At 44.1% G+C, this 17,607-nt stretch overlaps 1 protein-coding gene across 1 annotated transcript; it reads right to left on the bottom strand.

Moving 5' to 3' along the window:
* Positions 1 to 291: 291 nt before the first annotated feature.
* On the bottom strand, positions 292 to 673 carry LOC123058985 (uncharacterized). Its single transcript, XM_044481651.1, has 2 exons — positions 619 to 673; positions 292 to 515 (listed from the first exon to the last, which is right to left on the bottom strand). The coding sequence occupies exons 1-2, from the start codon at positions 671 to 673 to the stop codon at positions 292 to 294; spliced, it is 279 nt and encodes a 92-aa protein (XP_044337586.1).
* Positions 674 to 17,607: the final 16,934 nt, after the last annotated feature.

The following is a 17,607-nucleotide window of genomic DNA, read 5'->3' as shown; positions in this document are numbered from 1 at the left end:
AGTATAGTGATTTAAAGATCTTATTTTAGTTCACAGATGGAGTAAGTCGGAGCTTAGCCCCTCTTATATGACAAGAGGATTCTCCTAATTTTCTTGTAGCTGTCTTATCAAACGATATAAGTGTTTTGCCTGATGAATAGAAAACGCGATGAAGCCTTTCCATTTAAAAAAAACTGGTGAAGCGATATCAAATTCGGGTGCATTCTACAATGAGTAGATCACCCCCGATACACGTTCTTATTACAGAGAGCTGATTAACCATCCTATTCCTATGTTAGAAAGATGTACATATCAGTCACTCTGTTGGTGTTGGATAGGGGCAGAAGGAGGAGGGAGGCAGACATCACACCGGCATAGTCCATTATAGTTGCAACTAGCACTCCAATTGCATTGAGGGCACGCGTGCCCTTCCCCATTCACATGCTCGCGGCAAATGTGCAGGCAACCTACCTGATCACACGGTAGCGGCGTCTTGTGAAGTGACGCTGCACAATTGTCCGCCTTCACTGCAGCCTCTGCAGAAGAACAGAAAAAACCACAATACCGTGAATAATGTAAAGCGTATGATTGTTTGTCGAGTCGATGAAGCGATGAGATGCATCATCGTAAGAGGAATACCTGATGCCAGCACGAGGAAGGCGACTGCCAGGAGCAGCGTGTGTGCAGTCTTCATCTTTAGGAGAAAGACTTGGTTTGTCTGGCTCGATCTGAGTTGCGAGGAACAGACGAGATGGCAAAAGCCTTTTTATAGTGATACTGAAATGATAAACCAGGAACCGTTTCAATGCTGAATTAATAGGGATTAACGAAATTAATTTCTGGACACTAATGCATTCTAAAGAACGTTAATTAATTCTCCCTATACGCCTCGTATCATTAGTACTACGTCCGTTTTCAAATATAGTGAAGCAATATGAGTGAACATATACTCTAAAAGACCTCTATATACATCCGAATCCGAATGTAGTTCTATAGTGTAATCTCTAAAAGAAGACTTATACTTCCTCCGTCTCAAAATAAGTGTGTCAACCTTAAGAGGGTGTTTGGATACGTTTTAGTCTCATGATTAAAAGTTGTGGGACTAAAACTTGCTAGCCTCAGCCATGGTTGGATCCAAATACTAAAGAGACTAAAATCAAGTTAATGAGCATTTATTATTCTCCAAACCCTTCAATTCAAAACTCGACTGTGTTAAAGGAGGGAATTAAATAAGCAGAGAGAGAGACTAATCCATATTTTAGTAGGGGTACCCCTGACTAAAAAAATTTAGTCTTAAGACTAGTTTTAGCCCCTCTTTAGTCAGGGATGTTTGGAACTTTAGCCTTTTAAAGAAACTATTTTTAGTCAGACTAAAATAAGTACCTTGGATCCAAGCACCCTCTAAAGCATCTCCAGCCGTTGGCCCCCTAGGCGGCGATTTTACGCGCCTCCTGGGGGTGAGCCGGCGCTAAAATCGGCGCGGGGGCAAGCGGGTTCCCAGCCGCTCGCCCCAAGGTCGCCCCGGACGCGTTTTTTTTATTAAAAAAACTAAATTCGGCGAAGTTCGGCAAAGTTTGGCTAAAATTCGGCAAACTTGATATTCATATTCAACATGTTCAGTGTTTTACATAAATTATTTAAAAAAACTAATCTACGGGGCGAAGAACTTGATCAGCGCGGCGAAGTCGCCGATGTCGTCGCCGTCCTCGTCGGCGGCGGCGGCCTTCTCCTTCTTGACGGCGCGGTCGCCCCTGCTGGACCCCTGCCCGGCGTCTTCATGGCGGACAGGCGGTGGCGGCGCGTCGTCGTCCTCGCTGTCGTCGAGGACGACGATGCCTCCCTCGTCCCGGCCACGGCAACGAGCTTCGAACCGCGCGAAGGCGGCGCGCTGGCGCTCCCTCTCCGTCTGCACCCAGTCGTCGCGCGCCCATTTGAGGGCTGCTTCGTCGTCGAGCGCCTCCTCCTTGACGGGCTCCGTCTTCACGACGGGGAGCCCCAGCTCCGGCTTGACGGCGGCGAGCCCCGGCTCCGTCTTCGGCTTGACGAAATGCGGAGGAGCCGAGGAGGTGGCACACCGGCCGCCCTCGTTGATGACGATGTCGGCGCTGCGGGTGCGCCGGCCGAGCGGCGTCTCCGCGGCGGGCTCTGCCTTGACGCCAAAGAGTGCCGGCGAGCCGGAAGAGTGGCAGGAGGAGCGGGAGGAGGAGGAGGTGGCGAACCTCCTGGGCACCCACGGCCCGGCGCTCCGGCGAGGGGCCGGCACGGCCACCGCGGCGGGTTGTTGCCGCCCTCGAGGTGTGCGATCACCTCGTGCAAGGTGCGGGCGGGGACCCCCCACTAGACGCGGCGGCCGTCGCCGTTCTTCGTGCCGCCGACCACCGTCTCCCAGTTTGTGGACGCCAGCCTCTGCGCCTGCCGCCGATGGAAATAGTCCGTCCAGGCCGCGTGGTTGTCAGCAGCGTACTGGGGGGGCACTGCTCCTCCGACAGAGACGCCCGCACGCGGTCGACCTCGGCGGCGAAGAGGTCGGGGCGCGCGTCGACGTCGGGCACAGGGGGGATGGGGACGCCATCGTTGCTAAGCTTCCACCCCGTCGGTCCGGCGCACATGTCCGGCGGCGCCGAGATGTTCGCCTCGAAGAGGCCACGACTCGCACTCCTGGAGCGTGCGGCAGCCGAAGCCGCTGGCCGCCGCAGCGTCGTCGGGGAAGCGTTCGGCCATGGAGAGAGAAGGGGAAGGGGAAGGAAGGGGAGAGCGGCAGAGCTCGGCGGCGGAAGGGAGGGACGGCGGCTGGTTTGGGCTCGGGGGTGGAAGGGAGGGACGGCGGCTGCTGTGGCCAGCAGCGAGGGAAGCCTCTATTTATATAGCCCCAGACCGTGTGAACGCGTGACAGAAGTGGAGGCGTCGCCGCGCCTGCTCGCCCGTGCGTCGCCAGTAAGGAATCAATGGCAAGGCTGACCGGCGGCAGCCTTGCCATTGATTCCCCGCGGAAAACCGAGGCGTTCTGGGGAGGATGAGGCGCGTGCCGCTGACTCGGCGGGCCCGCCGAGTTTTCACGCCAAAACCCCTCGTCCCGGCGCCCCCGAGCGCCCCCTAGCGCGCCGGGTTCAGCCTCGGGCCGCCGGCGCCGATTTCGGCCCAATCCGGCGAAAAACGGATTCCTGGGGCAGGACTGAGCCGAATTTTTGGCGCCGGTGCGGCAAAAACGTCTAGGGAGGGCCTGTTGGGGCCGCGGCTGGAGATGCTCTTAGTATAACTTATACTAAAGTTAGTACAAAGTTGAGACTTTTATTTTTTATTTTGGGACAGAGGGAGTAAAAATTTGGTCTCCTCCTTATTTTGACAAGACTTGCAAGATTATTTAGGAACGGAGGGAGTAAAAAATTTGGTCTACTCCTTATTTTGTCCGAGACTTGCGAGATTTTCTCTCCGGTCCAATGAAACTATGATGAGATAACCGGTGCATGATAAGGGAAATACCAGCCCAGAAAATGTGCAGAAAATGAACTCTGCTTCGGTACAATCTCCCTAGAAAAGTTTATAGATTTCAGTGCAGATTAAAGGCCAAGATCAGAGATTACACCTTCAAATAAAAAAGGAGTATTTAAATTAAACCCGAGCTCACATGCTCCCAGATAATTTGAAAAGTCGGAACAAAAATAGTAAAAAGAAAAAGAAAACTGTTTTTTGTGGTAAACATTGATGAATGTTTTAACTGCCTGGAAAATTTTGTGATCAAATGACATTCTTGGAGGTCCGGGCAAAAAAATTGATGCTCCGAAAAGACTATTGTTGTAAGCATTTTAGAGCATCGATTTGGTTTTTTTGGTCCAAACCTTCAAGAATGTAATTTCAGCACAAAAATTTGCTGGTAGTCAAATCATTCATCAATGTTTATCGCAAAAATATTAGAAATTTTATACTATTTTTTGGATTTTACTGTTCATCAAGGAGCACGTGAGCTCAGGATCAAAAGAACACTTTGCTTTTTGCATCCAAATCAATCTATTCAATACATTTTATGTACGGGCTAATATGGCGATAGCATTTTTAAGTAACTTTAAGATTCGTGTATACTTTTATGGGATGGTGTAGCGAAGCAAAACTCCACTGTAGTTCTTTTACAACCCCCCAAAAAAGGAGAATATTACAGAATATACCTTTGCTTCAGCACCACGCGACACACTTCATCATTCAGAGCCGTTTGCTTGGAAACACGAGATATAGCTATATTTCTTATTGGTTACCTTGGCTTACATGTTGTCCACATACTCACCTCAATCCCTCGTTGTGAAACAAAAAGATGTCCCAGTACAGCCAGAACCCGAAAAGGAACTCAGTGGCCACAAAGTAATACAACCACAATGCCTCAGCCTGACTCACTTCGTTCCACATTGGTGTCGACGAGTTTACACACTCTTCCAGAAGAGTCCACAAAGCCTAGGATTATTCTTGTATATCGACGGGTTATCAAGCGTCTGCCGCTGTTTCCCTATATGTATCCTCTCCCTGATAGATTGTTGCTCGAGGGTTCAGATAACTTATGCTCTTCAAATCCGCAAAGCTTAGAGGAAGTTTCTCCCGTAGTTGGTTCTCAGAAAGGTCCGAGGATTCCTACTTGATACTGTTTTTCCCCAATCGGTGTCAGCGACTTGGCAAGGCATTATGCATGGCCTTAATATTCTTAAAAAGGAATTCTTTGTAGGGTGGTTGATGGATCAAGTATAATTGGACAAATAATTAGATTCCAGGGAACTCTGGCCTACAAATGATGGGTAGAAGGAATAGAACAAGTCTCAACTCTCAAGTGGGTGTCTGATTTATTCATGAGTGGGTTGAGGAGTTGGGATGAGAATTTGGCTACACATCTTTTTCAACCCCATGATGCAGAGACTATTTTAAATTTGTGTTTTCTTCCTTCGGGAGTTGGAGACTTTCTTGTGTGGCACTATGAGAAGAATCATTTTGTTCGTAGTTGAAAGTGTGTACAATCTTGCTTCAAGCCTCCAGGATTCTATAGGGCAATATAGTGATGTCCTGAATGGGGAAAGGAGAATGTGGGGTATTATTTGAAAAGCCAAGGTTCTTCAGAAGATCAGAATTTTTATCCTACTGTGTCATGTCAAATAACCTTGGGGTTCAGGTTAATAGAGTTCCGCATCATCAAGTTACTTCAGGTATGTGCTTTATTTGAAAATACCTTTCATGCTCGTATAAACTGTCCTAAGGCTCGGCCTTTGCGTATGGCTTTGAGGTATGTGCAGAATATTCCGGGGCAAGAATACTCCAAGTTTTCAGGGCCAAATTGGTTGCTTATCTTGCTAGATCAGTTTAGCGTGCCGCTTGGTGAGCAAATTATATTCCTATCCAGGACAGTTTGGCATCTAAGGAATGATTTGATTTTGGGAAGAGGGAGGAATCTGTTTCAGGCTCAGCTATCTTTATCGATAATTATTGGGCGTTCTTTTCCTCTTGCTAGTCCAATGTTGAGGTTGTTCCTGATAATAAGGGTAAGGGGTGTGGATGCTGAATTGAGGCTTGTCCCCACTGCGTTGATAACTCAGGTGGTGTGGCAACCTCCCCCTGATGCATGTATTAAAATGAAGTTTTGTGGATAGTATTAGCGCCGTGAGTGTGGGGTTGGTTGCTAGGAATTCCTCTGGTGAATTCATCATTTCATCTTGGGAGTTTATTGGGTGTTGGACTAGTCTGGATGAAGCAGAATTTCGAGTGTGCCTCGCAGGCCTCTATATCGGTATATCTCTTAACAATCATATTATTTTGCAAACTGATTGTACTTTTGTGGTGTCTTTTCTTGCAAATGAGAACCTGGACAGGTCATACCTCATTGATTTGAAGAAGTAAGCGTTGAGTATCTCCAAGGTTCTACCTGGCTTACACATTTCTAAGATTAACCGTCAAGCCAGTGTGGTGGTGCATCCGCTAGTGAAGTTAAGTTTTGATAATATATTGGGTGGGATCCTTGTTATAGTTTTCCGCTCTAAAGAGATGATTTGTAATAACATTTTTAATTAATTAATATATGGTGTTTTTTTAAAAGAAGTCCAAGGATTCCAGCAGTACCAGGTTGCCAGTGTCTTTGGGAATATAACCAAATAGCTTATTCCCAGATAAATTGAGGTATCTCAATCCAAGAAGGTCGTTAGCCCTTTTGAGATTTCTTGTGAAAGAGAGTTACCAGATACGTCAAGACCTGTCTTGGCTGCTATACTCAGATGGTAAATATGATCCACATTCTCCCGAACTATATGAGTATGCACTTGATAAATATATTGGTGAACGTATATGCAATGCTTTCCTGTTCTTGTGACATGCCAGTAAAATACGTAAAATCGTCTGGAACAGGTTAGATGAGCTTGTTCTTTGACAAGTCCAGCACCTAGAGTTGGTGAAATTGTAACATGTGGTGGGGTGCAGGGGCATTGCTAGGCCCCGGGTTGCCAGGGCCATGGCCTAGGGAGTGGAGAGCATTTTCTTCATTGACTGTAGCTACAATGACGCTACAACAGCTACCGTATGTACAAGGTTGGACCATGGCGTAGGTGGATCTTGTTTACGACACTGGTCGGGTATGGTACCAACAGATATGTTTCATGATAAGCAAAGAAACATGTGTTCGGGCATGCTCATGCTTAACCAAGAAGGTATTGTACGAGACAAATTATTGCCTCCAAGATCTAGAATCCTAAGATTTTTGCATTTCTTAAGACCCATAGGAAAGGTTTATGTGAATTGGTTATTGGTCAGGAGTAAATATTTAAGAAGGAAGCATTGAGTATCTCCAAGCTTCTACCTGGCTTACACATTTCTAAGATTAACCATCAAGCCAATGTGGTGGCGCATCCGCTAGCGAAGTTAAGTTTTGATAATATATTGGATATGATCCTTGTTATAGTTTTCCGCCCTACAATGTCATTTGTTGTGAAGTCAATATATTGTAGGGTTGAATGTTGAAGTGTATATGTGGACTACCCAACCCTTTCTTTAGTTCATACTTTTGCTTGTGTTGCCTAGTGCATGAAGCTTAACATGGTATCAGAGCCTAAGGTCTTAATTTCAAGTCCCGGCTTTCGCAATTTATTCAAAAATTGTTGATGCCCATCTTTGTGTCCACGTATAGGCCTCTTGAGCTATACCTTTGAGTCTATTCACATATTGACTTCTCGTGTCACACGTGAGAGGGGGTGTTGAAGTGTATGTGTGATTACCTAGCCCTTTCCATCAGTTCGGACTTTTGATTGTGTTGGCTAGTGCATGAAGCTTAACATGGTTTCAGGGCCTAAGGTCTTGAGTTCAAGTCCTGGCTTTCGTAATTTATTCAAAAATTGCTTTTGTTGTGAAGTCCCATATCTTCCAGAGGATCGTGGGGAGCACTTCAAGCCAGGCGCAAGTGTCCATCTCGATGGGTGAGCTAGAGATCTTGAAACCTTGGTGGTGTGGTTAGGCTGAGCTGGAGCCAAATCCGAGAGGCAATCAGACAGGCGATGAAGACACTGTGAGGTTGGTTGCATGGGTGTTACTTGTCGTGCCAAGATATCCAAGGCAGTAGGGGAGTGAAGTTGTGGATTAGGTATTTGAAAGCAAACTTCATTACAAGACAATATGTTTTGTGTAGCTAGATCTTTGATGGATAGACCACCAAATTCCTTAGGTCTGCAAACGTTTCTCCATGCGATGAGGCACTTGGACCCTGCACAAGATTCCTCCTTGGTCCAAAAAGGCTCTTCTGATAGTGTTAATAGCATTATAAAAATTGGTAGTTCAAAAATATAAATAAAATATGTTGCTAGAGAGTCCAAAACCGAAGAGATCGGAACAAGTTAACCAGTGCGAGAGAGTAGTTTGTCACACCAACTAGGAATATGCTCATGCAATTGGATGTGATGGGATGCAAAGCAAAAGCTGGTAACTTTGGGGGTGGGTGAACACGGTAGTCCTAGGTAGGTTTGGGGGAAGCTGGAGATAGCATAGCCTAGGTGTCGAGCAATTGAAGCTGCAGTGTCATTGTTGATATGCAAGGGGACGAACATTGTCTTGGAGAAATTTATGTTTAGTCCAGTGGCCATAGCAAAATCATCATGCATCATGAATAGTCGAGCAGTTGCATTACAAGAGGCATAGGCCATAATCAGAGTGTCATCCGTCATACTAGAGAACGAAGAGTGGAAGGTCAGGGTAGACTAGGTGTCCTAAGTGATTATAAGGCAAATTGGCAAAGCTAAGAACCATTTATTGTAGTACAACAGTGACAATGATGAAGAGATAGGGAGAGGGGGTCTTCCTATCGCAGGCCTTTCTTGAAGGGAATCGAGTTGTCGGGAATGTCGTCAAGAGGACTGAAGTTTTTCGGTGGTGAGAATATCTTTGATTCATGAACAAAAATGGGAGGGGCGGGAGGGAGCCCGATGTCACAGATAAGGAGGAGAGTGTGTTAGGAAATAGAGTCAAAAGCTTTCCTAAAATCAAGTTTGATTACCACTAGTAGAAAACAGGGCTTTGGTCACAGCTCAATATACACATTAGTCCAGGTTGCATTACGAACCGGGACTAATGTGAGCATTAGTCCCGGTTCGAGCAGTTAAAGGCATTAGTCCCGGTTCAAATGAGACCTTTAGTCCCGGTTTGAGGCACGAACCAGGACTAAAGGGTGCGATGCCCTTTAGTCCCGGTTCGTATCTCAAACCGGGACTAAAGATTAGACCTTTAGTCCCGGTTCGAGACATGAACCGGGACTAAAGGGTGTGATGCCCTTTAGTCCCGGTTCGTGTCTCAAACTCTACCCCCCCCCCATGTATCGCCATTTCACTTTTGAAAAAAACAAAAGAAAATGATAAAAACTTCAAAAAATAAAATCCTTCGAGATGTAGTTATATTACTACATCTACTTGTTAGGAAAATTAAAAAAACTTAAATTTGGACATGTTTTGCAAAAAAGTGTCATGAAAAAGTAAAACGGCTATAACTTTTGCATAAGAATATTAGTGTTACTAAATAATTATTTTATATTTTTTGAATTTTGGTCAAATCTGGTCAAACTACTTATTCAAGAAATATTAGTGTTACTAAATAATTATTGTTTTTTAGAATAATAGTTTCAAACTCAAACAGTGAAACATGTGACTTCAAATTCAAGCTAAACTCTTGAGGGTTAATAGGATTGACATCTTACTATTGCCAGGAAAACAACAAGTGCAGACTTGGAAACGAGGGAGAATAGAACCCGGAAGTTAAGCGTGCTCAGGCTGGAGTAGTGAGAGGACGGGTGACCGGCTGGGAAGTTACCATGGTCTTGGTCTTTCATTATGTGGCATAGATGAAGTTTTCAGTGATGCATGTGCCAGAGATGAAGCCCATTTGGTTAACATGGATGAGTAAGGGTATACATTGTTTGAGTATTTCATCAACAATTTTGTGATGCCTTTGATAGGGCGATTTTGTAAGGCTATAGGCTATAGGTCGGAAAGCATCAACTATCTGAGCCTCTTCTTCTTTTGGCAACAGACCATGATAGATCAGTTGAAACGTTCAATGGAAGAAGCAGAGTTTGGCAATTCTTGAAGAAGGGGATGATTAAGCATTTTATATTTGGGCAAAATTTTGTAGAAAGCCGGGCCAAAACCAATAGGGTCCGGGCTGGCATTTGGGTTCGTGTGAAAGAACGCATCTTTGATCTCCTCAATGGAGAAAGGCAGGTCGAGATGTCTAAGCTGCGTGACTGCGCCAGGGTAAAGGGCTTGGAGGTCGAAGTTCTAGAAGATAGAGGTCGGGATGCCTAGAAGATTGTGATGGAAATATTTTAGAATGAGGGCATTGTGTTCATGGGAGAAGAATCTGAGCCTTGATCATGGAGAGCTTGAATTTGGTTTTTCCAAAAGCGTTGGGAGGTCGATACATGGAAGAATTTGGTATTTTTATCGCCAGAGATAACACATTTGATTTCAACCTATTGCTTTAAAAGTATATTCTTTCGCAGATGCCTCTTTGAAGAGCAAATTTGACCACTTTCGTGAGGTTAATGACGTGTTGACATCGAGTTTCCCTAATGTGGGTTGGGTTCAGGGTTTTGGCCCAGAGTTTTAGGCGGGAAAGACATGTTCGAAGTGTTTGGGCCAAACGGGTCGAGGCTAATGATGGCTCAACATTTTGTCACTTTTATAAGAGGGTTTCGATATGGTTTTCACAGGGTTTTCGGTATTTCTCGCGTCTTTCTAATGCTAATCCTTCGGGAAAGAAGAAAACTTGTATTTACTATTGATGTGCTGGAATAAACATATTTGAAAGGAAACCAATCAATATCCTATCAAAGGAAGTCATTTGAAGCAACTTTCCTTCTGGGCGAAAATTCAACAAAGCATCCTGAGCAAAAGACATCACATGGTACTACGAGCGATCCCGCTCGTACCAGCGGTCGTGCCACGCGGGGCCAGCATCACTTCATCAACCCAAGCAATTTTCATGAAGGGACGTTGATCATCAGAGACAGAGAGGCACCGCCACACCATCCAGAACAGAGGGAGAAGAGATCCGGAGAAGAAGAACCACTAGAGATACGATCTTTCTTCAGCCCATCTCCATTTCCACTCATCGCAACATCACCGTAGAGAGAGGGATTCCAAGTTATAAGATTAGGATTTATAACTCTATTCATACTCATCTTGGGATTGAGACTTATTTAACCATTCATCTTATTATGATCTTTGTGATATTATTGAGATGATTTCCCTTTGCTTGATCTCTGAGATGTTTGTTATCCCCTCTCATGCGTGGATTTCCCTTTGCTTGATCTCCGAGAATTTCCTCCTACACTCATAAAGATTTGGAGCAATTCCTCTGAAGATGAAGTCGTTCCTGGTTGTCCAAATAGCCCAGGACGTTAGGATAATGATATCCATGAAAAAAGGCTGATGTAGGCTGTCTTTGCGGGAGTCAAGCTGTTCCTGAATGCTTGAAGTGGTAGGAGACCAATTGTGGCACAGATAACGCCAGCATAGCTTAGCAAAATCACATTCGAAAAATAGATGGTCTCTGGTTTCCAAAACATAGATAAGAGATCATATGGCCCTCTGATCATAGAACATAGATGGCTAAAATAGTTTGGGACCATGTTAAATTTCTACAGTGCAAAGCAAAAAATATAGCTCACTTCATATATAATCTCATATCACCTGTGGAGCAACAAAAATTCTACAATGAGTAGTAGATCACACTCATCTACCATTACGGCATCGTTCTTATTACAGAGAACAAACTATCATATATCAGAAAGCTAGTACTCCCTCCGTTCGGAAATACTTGTTCTAGAAATGGTTGTATCTAGACTTGTTTTAATTCTAGATACAACCATTTTTAAGACAAGTATTTTCGAATGGAGGGAGTAGCATATAAAGTACTATATATTGGTCGCTTTATTGTTGGATAGGAGCAGAAGGAGGAGGCATGCAGACATCGCACGCGCATAATCCATCTACGGTGCAACTAGCATTCCAATTGCATTGAGGGCACGCGTGGCCCATCCCATTCACATTCTCGCGGCAAATGTGCAGGCAACCTGGGAGATCACACGGTATCGGCGTCTTGTAAAGTGAGCCTGAACAAATGTCCGCCTTCACCGCGGCCTCTACAATCAAAAACCAAAAAAAAACATGAATAGACTGAAGCATATGGTTGTTTGTCTAGTTGATGAAGCGACGCGTCATCATAAGAGGAATACCTGATGCTAGCACGAGGAAGGCGACTGCCAGGAGCAGCGTATGTGTACTCTTCATCTTTAGCTAGATGAATAAGGATGAGGTTTACACTGCATATGTTTGCCAGTTCTTTGGCCACATTGATGCGCCCTCTCTGCACGCGGTTTGGAAGGTTAAAGCTGAGCCCAAGGTACGATTTTACTTATGGCTCCTGTTACAGAATCGGAACTGGACTTCCGATCGGTTGATGGCGAGGGGATGGCCTCATTCGGCACAATGCATGCTGTGTGACCAAGAACCTGAGACGGCTGCGCACATTACCCTGCTGTGTCCTTATGCTCGGGAGGTCTGGTTCTCTTTCCATCGTTCTGACGGAGCCGCTGCAGAGGCCGGCTCAACGAACATCACTATCAAAGGTTGGTGGTGACAGGTATGGGCGCTACACAAGAGACCCGAGTTGGCTCCTGAGATTACCACGGGGGTTTATATTGCCTGGAACCTATGGAAAGAAAGAAATAGAAGAACTTTTGAGGGTAAGAGATGTTCTCCCGAGACTGTTGCTGCTTTAGCTAGAGAGGAGATGAGTCTGTACAGAGAGGCTTTTAGATAGTGTTTGCCTCCTCCCATCCTTTCTTCTTTCTTTTCTTTTTTGTTGAATCTGAGCGGCCACTCTTTGTATGAGACACTGGGATCTTTGATCCTTTGCTTCCTTCTTATATGAAAAGGCAGAACCACTGCCATTGCCTGTCAAAAAAAGAAGGAAGTCTCGTCGATGGTCTTGTCTGCTCTAAGTTGCAAGGAACAAACGAGATGGCAAAGCCTTTTTATAGTGCTGATGAAGTGAGACGACAAATCACGAACCATATCAATGCTAAATTAATACTGGCAATTTTTTTGCGGGAATTTTTTTTTGCGGGTGTGGGAAAAATTAATACTGGCAATTAAGGGTACATAATTTGTGGACACATACCCGTAAATGCATTTTAAGAAATATCAATGCACAACGTTTCCAAATACTACTATTGTACAGCGCCTACATGCCAATGCCCCGCAAGCTTGATGATCGGAACTAGTGCTTGGGGCGCCACCCTGAACCATATGACGCACGTTTCGCCGCACGCTAGATGACTTCATACCAATTGCATTTTTGTTCGTCTACTTATTTGTTCCAAGATTTGCGAGATTTTCCTCCAGTCCAACGAAATTATGACAAGATGACTGGTACATGAGAATGGAAATACCAGTCCAGAAATGTGCAAATAAACAATAATATATCATTATCAAATCAGCAGTGCATATATGTACAGAATTAAGATTTTCAAGCTGGTGATAACAAATTCGAAACTACTATACGGACGACAGTACCCTGGCCGATAGCTGGACGATGTTGGATCGAACGGTGTTGTTCAGTTTTGCTTTTCACGTGAACGGCTTCCTGTGCTACATCGTCTGCAAATCGTCCAATGTTTGTCGTCTGTGTAGCAGCGTTCTAACAAATTTGTTTGCTTGGTACTTGATGTGACAAAACGAATACTTGGGTGAGGGCCAAGAAGATAAGACACCCAACGCCAACTTACAGATTCCTTGCTACAGAGCGGAAAGATAAAATAAAACGACAAAGCTAAAATCCTGCCGTCCTGGTTTTTGCAACAGATCCGCACGATGTGGATTGCCTTCATTCTCCATCAAACGGCGCTCGCGATCTTTTCGCGTTGCACTTTCCCGACGTCATCGCTATAATCTCGCACCATTAGTTGACTTACCGTATTAAACGGATCATGATTGGCCCGCTCGACAGAATCGCACGCGAGGCCCAACTATCGCCTACTTTTTTTTCTCTCGAAAATCTTGGTGCGAAAAATAAATAAAAGTGTTGGCGATCTTTTCGCGTTGCACTTTCCCGACGTCATCGCTATAGGCATTTCCTAAACGGCGCCCTCTGCGCCCGTTACTGTTGTACTAGTAAATGTGCACGTGCAACGCACGTCTATTTAAACTAATAAGTGTGCACGTGCAACATGCGTCCATTTGGATTAACACATTATACTAAACTTAATACAAGACAATTTATTTATAAATTTGAAATTTCCCTATAATACACTATCTCTTATTGCCAAGTCGTACAAATAATTTGAAATATCGTTTCTCCTTAATCAACATGTCTCCTGTATTAAAAGACCACCCAGTGTTCCCAATGTATAAAACTTAAAATTATTTAGAAGACTCATCATGATTCTTCATATGCACAGATTTATGCAAGTATAATCACACATGAAAATGTCACTTAGGACAAGCTAAGGAACCGTTTCAGTGCCAACAAACTCCAGTCAAGAATTATTTTTACAATTGAGTGTCAACCACAATAGTGGGAAGAGACCTCTATGGTTTGTTGAAAAGAGGAAGCCATTGTCAGATAGAGAAGTGTAGATATGTCTTGACTGCATAGGATCAGCTGTGAAAATAAGACAAAAAAATGCTAGCGCGGTCCCCACTTGAAGGGCGTCGGCGGTGGGTGGTTGTCAGCGTGGGAGTTGTGGACGGAGCTAAAGTCGACGCGGATGCTGGTGGTTCCCGGAGAGCATGCCAGGACGTGGACGAAGTCGTTGCAGTCAGTAGAAAAGTGATCTGGCCTCAAGGCAGAAGACGAAAGCGGCGACGGCACCTGTGTGTGTTCGGAGGAAGCCGCAGCTCCTCCTCGCGTGTCTCCCACTGTGGCTCGCGTGGGTGGTGGGCTGGTGACGGCAGGCGACTCGCGATCGTGATTCCCTGATAGGAGACGATATGATGCGCTCGCAATTAGTTTCCTAATAATTAGATGCGTTCATGATTAGTTATCTAATAGGATGAGTCCGTGATTAGTTTCTTAATGATTAGATGCGTCCGTGATTAATTTCCTAATAGGATGCGCGTGATTATTTTCCTAATAATAAGATCCACCCGTAATTAGTTTCCTAAAAATATAATGCGTTTGTGATTAGTTTCCTAATAATTAGATGCGCCCGTGATTAGTTTTTTAATAGGATGTGTCCGTGATTATAATTTCCTAATTGACCATGCGTGGACTTTCATATTTTCCTTCACAGTGGAGTACGGTCAGTCAATGTAAATTGCTAAGTGCACACAGAGAATAGATTAGGTTAAGGCTAGCCGTTAGATTGAGTTTAGTGGGACTAATCATGCGGTGGTGATGTATCCGTGCAGGTTTTGTGGGGTGCACTTAGAGAAGATAATGTTTGCTCTTTTCTATGGTTTGTTGAAAAGAGGAAGCCATTGTCAGATAGAGAAGTGTAGAGATGTCTTGACTGCATAGAATCAGCTGTGAAAACAAGACAAAAAAATGCTAGCGTGGTTCCCACTTGAAGGGCGTCGGCGGTGGGTGGTTGTCAGCGTGGGAGTTGTGGACGGAGCTAAAGTCGACGCGGATGCCGGTGGTTCCCGGAGAGCATGCTAGGACGTGGACGAAGTCGTTGCAGTCAGCAGAAAAGTGATCTGGCCTCAAGGCAGAAGACGAAAGCGGCGACGGCACCTGTGTGTGTTCGGAGGAAGCCGCAGCTCCTTCTCGCGTGTCTCCCACTGTGGCTCGCGTGGGTGGTGGGCTGGTGACGGCAGGCGACTCACGATCGTGATTCCCTGATGGGAGACGATAGGATGCGCTCGCAATTAGTTTCCTAATAATTAGATGCGTTCCTGATTAGTTATCTAATAGGATAAGTCTATGATTAGTTTCCTAATGATTAGATGCGTCCGTGATTAATTTCCTAATAGGATGCACGTGATTATTTTCCTAATAATAAGATGCACCCATGATTAGTTTTCTAATAATAAAATGTGTTTGTGATTAGTTTTCTAATAATTAAATGCGCCCGTGATTAGTTTCTTAATAAGATGTGTCCATGATTATAGTTTCCTAATTGACAAGGCGTGGACTTTCATATTTTCCTTCACGGTGGAGTACGGTTAGTCAATGTAAATTGCTTAATGCACACAGAGAATAGATTTGGTTAAGGCTAGCCGTTAGATTGAATTTAGTAAGACTAATCATGCGGTGGTGATGTATCAGTATACATTTTGTGGGATGCACTTAGAGAAGATAATGTTTGCTTTTTTATAAGTAGAAGAATAGATGTGCAATCGGGCGCACACCCACATTTCGCACCTGGGCCGGCCCGCCTTACTCTTTTCTTCCCTTTTTTGTAAAATGTTTCAAAAATAGTGCAAAAATGAGATTCGAACCCTCCACCAAACAGGTTCCGTACAATACGTCAACCGCGCTAACCAACAAGGACCGCGTCCATTTTATGATTGATAGCATCTTTTACTGTTCTTCAATTAACTGACGTGATTCTAGTTTTTCTGGCTGAATTTCTTTTGTTTTTTTCTTTTTTCAATTTCGCGAACTTTTCTCGAGTTCATGAACATTTTTTGCGAATCTTTTTTCAAATCCGATGAACTTTTTTTGAAAATCAATGAACTCCTTTCAAAATGTGATGAACTTTTTTTGAAATCGATCAACTTTTTTCCAAATTGATGAACTTTTTTTTGTGAACCTTTTCTGAATTCGTGAACTTTTTTCACCATCGATGAACTTTTTGCAAATCCGATGAACTTTTTTGTCAGAATCAATGAGCTTTTTAAAATTTTGATGAACTTTCTCAAATTCAATGAACTTTTTTTAAAATTCAATGAACTTTTTTCAAATTCAATGAACTTTTTCTTTAAATTTGATGAAATTTTTTCAAATTCAATGAACTTTTTAAAATTCGATGAACTATTTTCAATTTTGATGAACTTTTTTCAAATTCGATGAACTTTTTTCAATTTTGTGAACTTTTTTGTATACGGATGAACCTTTTTCCATATCAATGAACTTTTTTCAATCTGCACTGTTTATGAGTTCTTTTTCGGAATTTATATTTAAAAAAATCTATACAGCATATATATGTTATCTGCAGTATTGAATGGGTTAAATAGTACAGATTCCTGGTAGCAAACAAAACGTCATGTCTGGTCTACTGGCTGTCATGGCGGAGTATTACTCTATGGGTGCCGGGTTCGATTCCTCGTGTGCACGGAACTTTTTGTTTGCGTTTGTTTTTCCAGCAAGGGTTAAATTTTTTTTTTTTTTTGAGCATCTCCAGCAAGGGTTAAATAGTACAGATTCCTCGTGGTGGGCCGGCCCGCTAGGCACCGCGCGTGCGCGCCGGTTTACCTCGGCGGCGCTTAAAGTGCCAGTTAGGAGCTCCCATCGCTATAATCTCGCACCATTAGTTGACTTACCGTATTAAACGGACTGTGATTGGCCCGCTTGACAGAATCGCTCCCATCGCTATAATCTCGCACCATTAGTTGACTTACCGTATTAAACGGACCGTGATTGGCCCGCTTGACAGAATCGCACGCGAGGCCCAACTGTCGCCTACTTTTTTTTCTCTTGAAAATCTTGGTGCGAAAAATAAATAAAAGTGTTGGCGATCTTTTCACGTTGCACTTTCCCGACGTCATCGCTATAATCTCGCACCATTAGTTGACTTACCGTATTAAACGGACCGTGATTGGCCCGCTTGACAAAATCGTACGCGAGGCCCAACTGTCGCCTATTTTTTTTCTCTCGAAAATCTTGGTGCGAAAAATAAATAAAAGTGCTTGGTTTGGGAATCGAGCCAAGCACCTCCCGACTTTATACCGACAGCGCTTGCCATCTCACCACCTATACAATCATCATGATATCTAGTTCCATAATGATTTTGTACCAAGTCGTCTTGAGTTGATCACACCGTGGTAATTTTCTCATGCCGGGAAGGAAGGGCGGGGGGGTTGATGTCGATTAATTTTGTGTGAATAGCATGATAACTCACACATCACACACCTGATAATTTGTGTAACCCGGTCCTGATAACTTTGGCATGGGGTGTGTTTGTGG

Source organism: Triticum aestivum, chromosome 3A (assembly GCF_018294505.1).
Source record: "Triticum aestivum cultivar Chinese Spring chromosome 3A, IWGSC CS RefSeq v2.1, whole genome shotgun sequence".
Classification (NCBI taxonomy): domain Eukaryota; kingdom Viridiplantae; phylum Streptophyta; class Magnoliopsida; order Poales; family Poaceae; genus Triticum; species Triticum aestivum.
The sequence above is the reverse complement of the archived record's forward strand: the minus strand, read 5'-3'. Positions and strand labels throughout refer to the sequence as shown.